General features: G+C 26.0%; 1 protein-coding gene across 1 annotated transcript in view; it reads left to right on the top strand.

The window, feature by feature from the left end:
- The window catches only part of LOC105626657 (UDP-glucuronosyltransferase 2C1-like), a 157,306-nt gene that overhangs the window by 89,717 nt on the left and 56,366 nt on the right, over nucleotides 1-11,223 (top strand). Inside the window, exon 6 of the mRNA XM_012207951.1 lies at nucleotides 10,668-10,887. Within this exon, the coding sequence (XP_012063341.1) occupies nucleotides 10,668-10,887 (220 nt within the window). The remainder of the gene's footprint in view (nucleotides 1-10,667; nucleotides 10,888-11,223) is intronic.

Here is an 11,223-nt window from a genome sequence, read left to right as displayed (position 1 = left end):
ACACGACACACACACACACACACACACACACACACACACACACACACACACACAGAAAAACACTGACACACGATGCGCAAAATTCGATCAGCAACCTGCCCGTGGTGCGCATTGGGTAATGCTAATGCTGATAATAATTGAGCAAAATGCATAGGTAAATTTGATACACTGTATCTTCTAAAAAAATCAACAAAGCTTATTTTTTTTAAATAAGAGAAAATTCCATATATGACGACAGTTATCATGAAATTTGCGAAAAAAATTTAGTCCACCCTATAAAGTGCGTCAAATTACAAAAATTTCTTAAGACATATCCTTATTTTTGAAGACGCCAGATAGGAATAAGGATAGATTCAAAATTCTTTAAAGCTTCGTAAAGTACAGACTTTACACTTAAAAATAAAAAAAAGACTCTTAAATGCAACCATTTTTCACAGAGTTATGCTTACTTGAAATTACGCAAAACTTTGATATAAATTTATAATGATAATTTCATTGACGAGTGTAAATGAATTTGCATTGCCTTTCATTGAAATAGATATAACAAAAGATATAGAGTTCACAGATCCTCAATGGCACCAAACAATGACAATATTACTGCAACATTGTTACAATATAATGTTGCTACAATTTTGCAATTACATATAATGTTGCTGCAATTTTTGTACTGCTGGAGATGTTATCAAAGAATTTGCAAGAATCTAAGTCCAGAAGATTTAAATTAAAAATTTTTTCAGTTAATAGTATCTTTTTAATTTATTCTAGTTTATTTATTCTAGTTTATTTATTCTAGTTTATTCTAGTTTAGTTGGAACAAGTTTCAAATCGGACTGGAAAAAGCGATTTTACATTTTTCATTATAGTTCAATACAGATAGGAGAGATACATCAAAATGGTCTGAAGCAAAAATGAAGGGAATTAAATGATCTTTCTAATAGCATCTTCGGTTTTATGGTCGAACTTTATTTACGTTTTATAAAGAGCAAAAATTGCAAAACAGATCCGATTTATCTCACTTTCCCCTTTATACAATATAATTTGATAGTACCCCTTTATACAATATAATTTGATAGTAGGAAAATAGAAAGCCAAATGTAAGCCAGCATAAGTTGTTGGTATGTAAGAATATATTCAGAAATGAAATAAAAATTACAGATATTTCGACCGTTATTATTGGATCATCTTCAATGTAGATTTGAAAAATTTAACTGTGAAAATTATAACATGTAATGATCGCTTACTATTTCGTCAATAGATAAAATATAAAAGTTGTCTGTCGTATTTAATTGAATACTTAAACAATTACATTATCTGCAATATACAATAACATAAAATATAATAAAAAATATAATAAAATATAATAAAATATAATAAAAAACTTGAAATACTAATACAAGAAATCGTTATTAAAGAACTGGATAAACTTACATTACATATTGACAATGGTCAGATAATTTAGAACGTGTATAACAGTAAGACATTTCAGGAGTGTATGACAGGTCAAAACAAAATTGCCGTTACAAAGTGAGGAAAAATAATAAAATAAATAAATAAAAACAGAAAGTCAAGCAAGTTATAATAATAAAGTATTAATTATAAAACTTTGAAAATCAATTCTTTAAAATAAATCATGGTACAAAGAATCCAACATTTCCTCTTGTAAATTTAGACCATTCTTTTGTTTCTTAATGTAAATAAATTCAGAGATTAATCACTTATTGTAATTCTTTTCTTTATCTAAAATCTTTATATTGTTCTAATCAAATTCGTGATTATATTCCAATCTTTGTTCAGTAATAACCGAGTATTGATTAGTATATCTATTGATGTGATTACGATGTTCTGATACTCTAGTTTTCAATAACCTTTTCGTTTGGTCTACGTAAGAAGTGTTACAATCCGAACAATTAATTATTAATTTATATTCTATATAACTACGTTAGAATATAAAAAAGAATGTAATTTGTTCTTTTGAACTCTAATGAAAGAACTTAATTTATGTAATCCCACGTAGGCCAAGCTAACAATTTTGTTATTTTTGAAAAATCTTTTGAATTTTTTTGATATTGATGGAACACAGGACACAGTAAAAAAAGTTATTAAAGACTTAATTGCAGATCGTGAATTTTTATTTGTACTAATTTCGTTGTTATTAAGTTTAATGTTTAATTTTATGTACAATTTTTTTTATATAATTAAATATTATATTGAGAAGGTATCCGTTATTCAATAAAATATCTATTACTTATCAAAAGTTTTTTTTCATGGAAACTGGGATTCCTACTTAGCTTTCTATCTTCCTATAATTTATTGTTTGAAGTCTTCAGATTGAGATTTGATAATTTAATAGATTATTTGTTAATTAATCTATTAGTGATTGCCACTAAATAATAGTAAATAGTATAGTAATATGCTAGTAAATAATAGTTTAATTGAAAAAGGCATGGATGGGAGAACAAAGAGCCCCGGGCGCTACTATCCTTTGCTACGTCACTGCTTTTAATCATATATTTACAGTAAAAGACATTTAAATTATAAAATGAAATTAAACAATTTAACGAGTTAAACGCACGATATTTTTCCTCCTTGAATAGCATCTAGAATTGATATTTTTATGTCAATTAAACCTTTGCTTCTCGTAGTTCTAAGTACATCTCAAAAAGGCGAAATTGTATGTCGTATGAGAATGATTTCTCTCGGGAAAATACCATTCTCACAGGTAACCAATAATAGTCAGTTAGTAGAAGTTTACCAACAACTCAGCGTAGCGATGTAAAAGTAAATGTCATTGCTATTTACCGCGAACATTCTAAGTCTCCTAAGGGATGACAAGAAAAATATTATTGAAAGAGTATTTCCTTGAAGATCCTTCACGTAGAAAAAATAACCGAGGAATCGCTCTATATAATATTACAATAGCTGTTTGAGACTCTTGTCAATCTAGAGGTGTGCTATCGAAAATATTCTTTTATAATAATTATTTAATATTGTTGATGTATTAAATTAACAATTTAATCATTGAAAGTGCATTTCTCCTTTTTAACTTAAAATTAAACTAACGTTTATATTGGTTTTAATTAAAAATTAAATATTTTAACAATTAAAATATTAATGTTCGACTTCTTAAATTTAAATTAGTATTATACAATAAATTAGTATAAAGGCTGTGTGAGTTAACAGTGCGGTTAACAGTGCGCAAATTATAATTATGCGCTGACTCACATAGCCTTTATATTAATTTATTATTAGATGTTTTGTTGAAACTTTTTAATTATTATAATAATTAATTATTAATTTTAAATCTATGTTAAGAGAAAAAAAAAAGAAATTGAAAATTGACTTGATTAATAAATTCAAAAAAAATAATAATTGCATTTCGATAAAAATAAAAATTATTAAATGTTTTTTTCTGCCATTTAGGTATTTTGTATATGCCAATTTAGGCATTCACTAAAAAATGAATTAAAAAAAAATTAATGTATCGGTTCACTACTATAAAGGCTGCTTAAAGATAAGTGCACGTACTGCCAAACGATTCGAGAACGGAATGTGAATCGCAGCAATGTATGTCTTTATAATATTGTCTTTATACACATACAGAAGTATCGAAATCCGTGAATAGTTATAATTAATAGAACAAAGCCTTTGGCTACACATTGCGCATTATGAAACTACCATTGCTATGTCTGCCATAAAAGTTAGCGCAGGTTTTGCAATTAACAAAGGAAGCTACATTATCAGTAATGTCAGTCGCACAATCGGTTCCACTTGCATCCTATTGTAACAATTGCTAATGCAGTTTTGAAAGTATGAAGATTACATAACGAGTAAATGTATTTTATAAAACGAGATAGTTTCTCTTGCCTACAAATTTATTGTACAACATAGTTTGCCTACATTATTTCTGCCGACAGTTCGTTTGCGCACAAAAATTATCGCTTATAGCTTGATTGCCTATTTCTATAGTAAAAATCGTCATAGTTATATTACAACGTTCATGATTATGTCATAGTAACATGCGATGCTTTATCACAAATGTGATATCATAGCAATGTCCTAGTGAAGTGCGAATGTCTTTGTAACATTATTTTGACAACCTCACAGTGACATCATACTTTTTTACTGATTATTGTGACGTGAATGTGACCCCTTTTTCTAAGGATACATATATACTTTTGCGCACAAATAAAAATTTCAGAAACGAAATCTCATTTATCTGCATGTATTATTGTCTACATGAATTATTGTTTATTTATTTAGCTAGATTGCTTACAAGTGCTTTTGCTCATAAATAATAATTTCAGAGAAATTACATTTGTCTACATGTATTATTGCCTACAGATCGATTGCCTGCAAATACTTTTGCGCACAAATTAAAAATTAAGGTTAAATTATGTAAAAAAATAATTTGTAAATATTTTAAAAGCAGAGAATTTCTATTTTAAAGCAAAAAATTTTGAACTGTGTTTTGAAATATAATTTTTATTCTTAAAGCAGAGAATAGTATATGTAGGCAATCGAGTAGAAAATATCCATACAATACCGATTGCAGAAAATTTTCAGAATTGTTTCAATCTTTCACATCTTATGTAACAGTTCTGAAAAGAATCTGCAATATGTCATATGAAATATTTTAACAGAAGTTTTTTCAAAATCTATCATATGCAATAAATTGAAAAACATTTAAACAGAACAAAAAATCATCCTGATGTTAAAATCCAAAATGTTTACTAAGTCTTTTTTTGTTAATCACGATTCAATTTAATTTTGATGTCATTTTGATCATGGAATTAGACTAGGTATTCCCGAAAATGCGCAATAGCAAAATATGGCATCCTTATTTGCAACTATTATGAATGTAATGATAATTCGATTTTATGTTTTCGAGTTTTTATATATTATTATTTAGTTTTTATTTAGTTTTTATTTAGTTTTTCGTTTAGTTTATAATAGTTCTTATATATAGAGGAAAGTCGCCAATACTGACATAGGTATTTTAAAGTTATACTCCCTTATTTCTCAGAAACTAATTATTGCACTTTATTAATATTAGTAAAATCATGATCTGTTTAATTAATTAAAGAAGTAAAAACTTGTAATTCGTGTATTTGTGACTTATTTCTATATCAAATCAGCTAAAAACAAATTCTACGAATGTGAAAATAAAATTCTTACATTTTCTTTCGCAAATTGCGTAGTTAAGTAATAGTGACTGTATTATTAATAATATTACGTCATTTTAAATGCTTGCAATTTTCCAAATCAGTTTTATTTATATTATTTTTTTTTTAGTTTCTTCATAATACGTTTTTTCATAATATTTTAAAATTAAAATTGGGGTGCAGCGTAAACCGCTACACCTGTCTGTAAAACAGATCATGAGCTAATTTAACCTTTATAATGTTGCTTTATAGTATCAAATAGCTCTATTGGAGCTGACAATCGTGTATATGGAAAAACTCTTGAAAAATTATCGCGTTACATATTTGCTTAAATACATATCTTGCTTAAGTATAACAAAGTAAATATACAATACATAGATATATAATTCAATAAAAATGTTTTATAACTGAAAAGATTCTGGAATATTTTATATACATTCACTTGTAGATGTTTTATACAGATAATTCCTGTAAAAGAATAGGAATACGTAGCATTACTGCCTACACGATAATGATATTATGAAAGGAATATATAAGAGTTAGATATTAAAATCTTCATAATGTAAAAATTAAATATATAAAATTATATGATAAACTTTATAACTTATTGTATAATAATATTTTCCGATGTAGAATAAATCAATATTACGACATTATACGTGTTTCAGCCTTTGTATTTCCCCCTCTTCAAATGTACAAAAATATATAAAAGTTCGCAAAGTTAACCATTTCAAGAAAGAAATGTTCCTGTGTAAAACTTGAGTGATAATAAAATATCAACGTAAGTCCATCAGAGGAACAGAAACTACTCATCAAAATGGCTAATTGATTAAGAGATTCTGAATGTTCTGGTGAAACTACGAATTTATTTACAAATGACTTTTAAATGACAAGCAAGTATACATGTCACTACGATAAGATCACGACGTCCAACATAGCACTAATTAAGAGAATAATCGTTATACTATTGGCTTGGTGACACAAAATCAAACTTTGTTTATAATTGGAAATACAGAAGGCTTACACAAATCATACATTCCATCAAGCCAACAGTATAACGATTATTCTCTTAGTCAGTGCTGTTTGGACATCGTTAACTATACAGCGTTAAACTTACTTTTTGACAAATTTTATTTTTATAAATATTTTTATTCATTTATAGAAGTTTCTAGTTATTATTATATTCATTCACTATCTCAAGTTTTGACTATGTCTTTACATGCTATATTATATTGATTACGAGAGTTAAATCATTGACGAGCATACACTATAGAGATGCAACTCAATACGTATTATCGGATCGATGAGTCTTATCGGAGTGATGTATACTTGTCATCTAAAAGTCATTTGTAAATCGTGGTTTCACTAGAACAGAATCTCTCAATCAATCGGCCGTTCAATCGCTTTGACGAGAAGTTTTTCCTTTGATGGACTTGGTATTTTATTATTACTGACAAGTTTTATGGTACATAGAAACGTTTCTTTCTTGGAAATGGTTAATATCTTTGCGAATTTTTATATATTTTTATACATCTGAAGAGGGGCAATACAAAGGCTGAAACATATGTAATGTCATAATATTGATTTATTCTACATCGGAAAATATTATTGTAAGTTGTAAAATTTATCATATAATTTTATATATTTAATTTTTACGTTATAAAGATTTTAAAATCTAACTCTTATATGCCCTTTCATAATCGTGTATTATTAACAAGAATTCTTTATACTGATTGTTTTTTATTACTGCCTACTGTCAGTTTTGGACTCTATTTTATCAGACACTCATTTTTTGTTTATCTTAAAAAATTAATTATTGCAAAATTGCAGTATTACAAAAAACTGCTTATACTATATCTTATAGAAGACACTTTTTAATTTGTACTTATATTTTTAAAGTTTTATTTTTATCTTTTGTTTAAGAAATATTGTCTAAAAACAAAGTAAAATCAGTGACTTTTCTTTATAATTTTTTTTATTTATTTTTTATGAGAGTCGTGCTAGCATATTTAGGGACGATTTTTGATTGATCATGCTGCTTATTTATGCGCAACACCTTGTCTAATTCCATCATGATTTTGATATTATTTGTTCTACTTTAAGGATATGTTAGACGTACAGTCTCTGCAAAGAAAATCAAATTTGGAAGTATGTTTAATATTTACACTCCAAATAAACTACATACATGAAAGTTGTATGAATAAAATTATATTTTCACTTAATAATATATTTTTGTAGTTTATTTATTTTATTTTATTTTTATTGTTAAAAATGAAAATTTTAAAAATTATAAAAAAATTTATATTTTTCTTTTATAAGTACTTTAATAATTAACTTTAAATATTCAAAATAATTTATGCAAAGTTTCATTGCAATTTACTGATTAGCTACAAAGATATAGAAAAAATTAATATTTGTTTATTTACTAGACAACTAGTTCATGCATTGCAATGTAACTCTACGTAAATAATCTTGAATACATAATGTACTTATATATTAAAAAATTGAGATTTTCATCATTTATTTTATAATATATTTTCATATATTTTTATTTGAGCACAGATTTAAAAAATATTATTATTTATTAAAATATTAGATCGGAAGAAAAGTTCTACGGTATTTTTAGTTCAAAATTATATATACAATATCTTCGTTAAAAATAATTAAAATTTAAATTTAAAAAAAGGATTTTAAATCTCTCTACTTTTAAATGATTATTATATTTTTTGAATTTATATGAGTTTTGTAATTTTTATATATAGAAAACTACGAAAAAAATGAAAAATTTTCTTTGCTCTTTGTAGGTCTGTAGCCCAAAAAAAATTTGAGCAAATTTTTAACTATCTATCGTAAAAGATTGAAGCTTTTCCTATATTTTGAAAATGTTTTTACAACTTTTAGTTTTGAGTTACTTGCGGATTACATAAAAAGGAGCATTCTGACTTTGATTGCTTATAACTCCGTTAAAAATCATTGTATTGTAATTAAAAAAAACAGATTCTTGATTCTTCAGAAAGCTGAAACGTTGTTTTGTCGAGTGATACATTTGAACACAATTTAAAAAAATATAAATATGAGATAAAAATTGACATTACTTTTCTTTTACCATTACGCAATGATTATAAGGATAGTAATATCACATTTTTAACTCAAATTATTGTATATATATTTTAAAAATATACATTTAAAAAATTATCATTGCACATTCGATAGAGTAAAGTTTCAATTTTAAGAATCTGTTTTATTAATTACGGTGATTTAACGAAGTTCTGAGCAATCAAAATCAGAATATCCTTTTATTTAATCCGCATGTAACTTGATAACAAAGAGTCATAGAAACATTATTTAAAAACGAACTTTTAAGAAAAATTTTAAGCTTTCATGTCAGATAGTTGAAAATTTCGCAACGAATATTTTGTCTATAATTTTGAGCTAACGAAATACTGCAGAATTTTTCCTCCGACCCTTACTAATAACTTATGATCCAGATAGTAAACTGTCATTTTTGTCATATTATTTTTAAATTTTAGAATAATCTATAATTTTTTCATAATTTTGTTATTATTTTGAAAATAAGTATAAATCCTTAATTGAAAATAAGTATAAATCCTTAATTGCGAAAAATATTTGTATATGAATAATGATATTGTATGGAAACTATGGATGTGATTTTTTAGTGATTATGTGCTTATACATACAATATGACTAATTAATCAAAATAGTGATATATAATATATAAGCGATATATAATATAATATAATAATTATTTTTTCTAGAAATACTTTAAATTTACTTCAATAAATTTTGTAATCTGTAAAACTCTTAATGAATTTTAAGTTCTTTAAAAATGAAATTTAAATGATATTTAAACAATTATGTCGACATAATAAATTTAAATATTATTTAAGTATCAATTAAATACATACTTAAATATTATTGTAATACTAGAAATAACTGGAATCTTTTTAGTAATATTTCAAAAAGATTGCAAATTTTTTTTGTAACTTTTCATCAACCTTTCAACTGGTTTTATGTGCAAGAATCGCGGACATTTTACTATTCTAAAGTTGTCTCAGAAATGTTGCAGATATATTTCGCAATTTTTATGAAATATTTCACTTTTCAATTAAAATATTTCTGAGATAGCTCTGAAAACTTCTGATGCTATATGGGTAATACATGTAAGTAAATGTGACTTTGTTCCTAAAATTATTATTTGTGCGCAAAGTGCTTGTAGGCAATCTAGTTGTAAGCAATAATACATGTAGACAATAATACATGTAGATAATAATACATAGACAAAAACACAGTAGGCAATAATACAGGTATTTAAATGTGACTTCGTTTCTGAAATTTTTATTTATGCAAAAGTGCATGTAGAGAATTGAGCTGTAGACAATCTTTGCGCAAACGAACTGTCAGCAAGTGATATGAGGCAAAACAGGGTCCTCTCTTAAAAAACAATAATGCTTATATGACAAAATGGCATTCAATTATTTTAATTGTAAAGAAGCACGTGATATATTAATAAGAAGTTGTGCTTCACATGTTAGATTTTACCTTTAATAATTATTATTCATAATCATCAACCCTACTGCGTAGATATGTTATATTGTACTTATATTTTAAAGAACTGATTATACACACACTATTATTAAGTTAAAAGTACACACACTATTATTTCTATATAAATAAGTACAGTACCGCTTATTAAAAATTTTAATAAATATTGCTTTTTGCAAAAAAAGAGTAATTGTTTGTCGAATGCATTTATCTATTAAATGTTCATCCTTTTTATATTTGAACTTTAAAAGTGTTAACTTTATTTTAATTAAATTTTTATGCAAAGAAACAAGGAAATTTAGAACTCAGAACATAGTGAGACACTAATAAGCAAATATTTAAGAATGTTGAAAGTTGTGAGCAAATTATATATTTTATGATAACGCTTTTTAAATTTTCATAGGTATTATCTTCAAAGATACCAGAATGCGAGTTTTAATCGCTATGTATCTAATAACTATCGCTAATACTGTATTTTTTTCTACATATACAAAAAAGTGGAAGAAGCAATTATAAAAACAATTGAGTGTGCTAGAGGTCAAATTTATTAGCATGTTTAATCTATGTTTAGTCTAGCCTAATTAACGTGTTAATGTTTATTTATAAATTATTTATAAATTACATTACATAAATTACATAAATTCTGAAAGTTAAAATATTTCATTTTTTTAATGTACAAAAAACATTGATTTCAGTTAATAAATAATATAAACTAAAAAAACAATTTTTTCTTTATTCAAATTTTGTTATTTACTTAAACTTCTGAGCAATACTGTGTGCAATATTGTAAAATATTTTTAAATCTCTTTATACATATATTGCATGCGGCTTGTCATTAAAGATAAAATTTGAATCTCATCAAATCAAAATACTTATCGCTATATGTCTCATATACTTATCACACTTCTCAGATCTTAAACGCAATTTTTATTAATATTTCAGGATATTCACGAATTTCTAGACAATGCTCAAGATGGTGCTATTTATTTCTCTCTGGGCTCAAATCTACAAACTGACCAACTACCTGCTGAATCTTTGACCGCATTGTGCAACGCCCTAGGTTCGCTTAAGCAAAGAGTTCTATGGAAACATAATAGTAACATGGCTATTCATGCAACCAACATCAAATTTGTAAAGTGGGTGCCACAACAAGCAGTACTAGGTAAAGTTGCCCAAGGTTAAACTGACAACTCTTTAACCTCGTTCTTTTCGAAAAAAGCGGATCAATTGTCATGAGATATGCATTTATAAAACGGTTCGATGAGAAGCATTCTATACTGAAATTTCTTTGTGCTTGAAGATAGAGAATCGATAAAATTATAAAAAGAATAGATCATGCAAGAACAGAGAGAGAGAGAGAGAGAGAGAGAGAGAGAGAGAGAGAGAGAGAGAGAGAGAGAGTATATATACTACTACTACTTATTAGTTTAGTTTAGTTACGTATACGTACGTACGTACGTTACGTTACTTAACTTAACTTTAACTTTAAACTTTAAAC

Source organism: Atta cephalotes (assembly GCF_000143395.1).
Source record: "Atta cephalotes unplaced genomic scaffold scaffold00006, whole genome shotgun sequence".
Classification (NCBI taxonomy): Eukaryota; Metazoa; Arthropoda; class Insecta; order Hymenoptera; family Formicidae; genus Atta; species Atta cephalotes.
The sequence above is the reverse complement of the archived record's forward strand: the minus strand, read 5'-3'. Positions and strand labels throughout refer to the sequence as shown.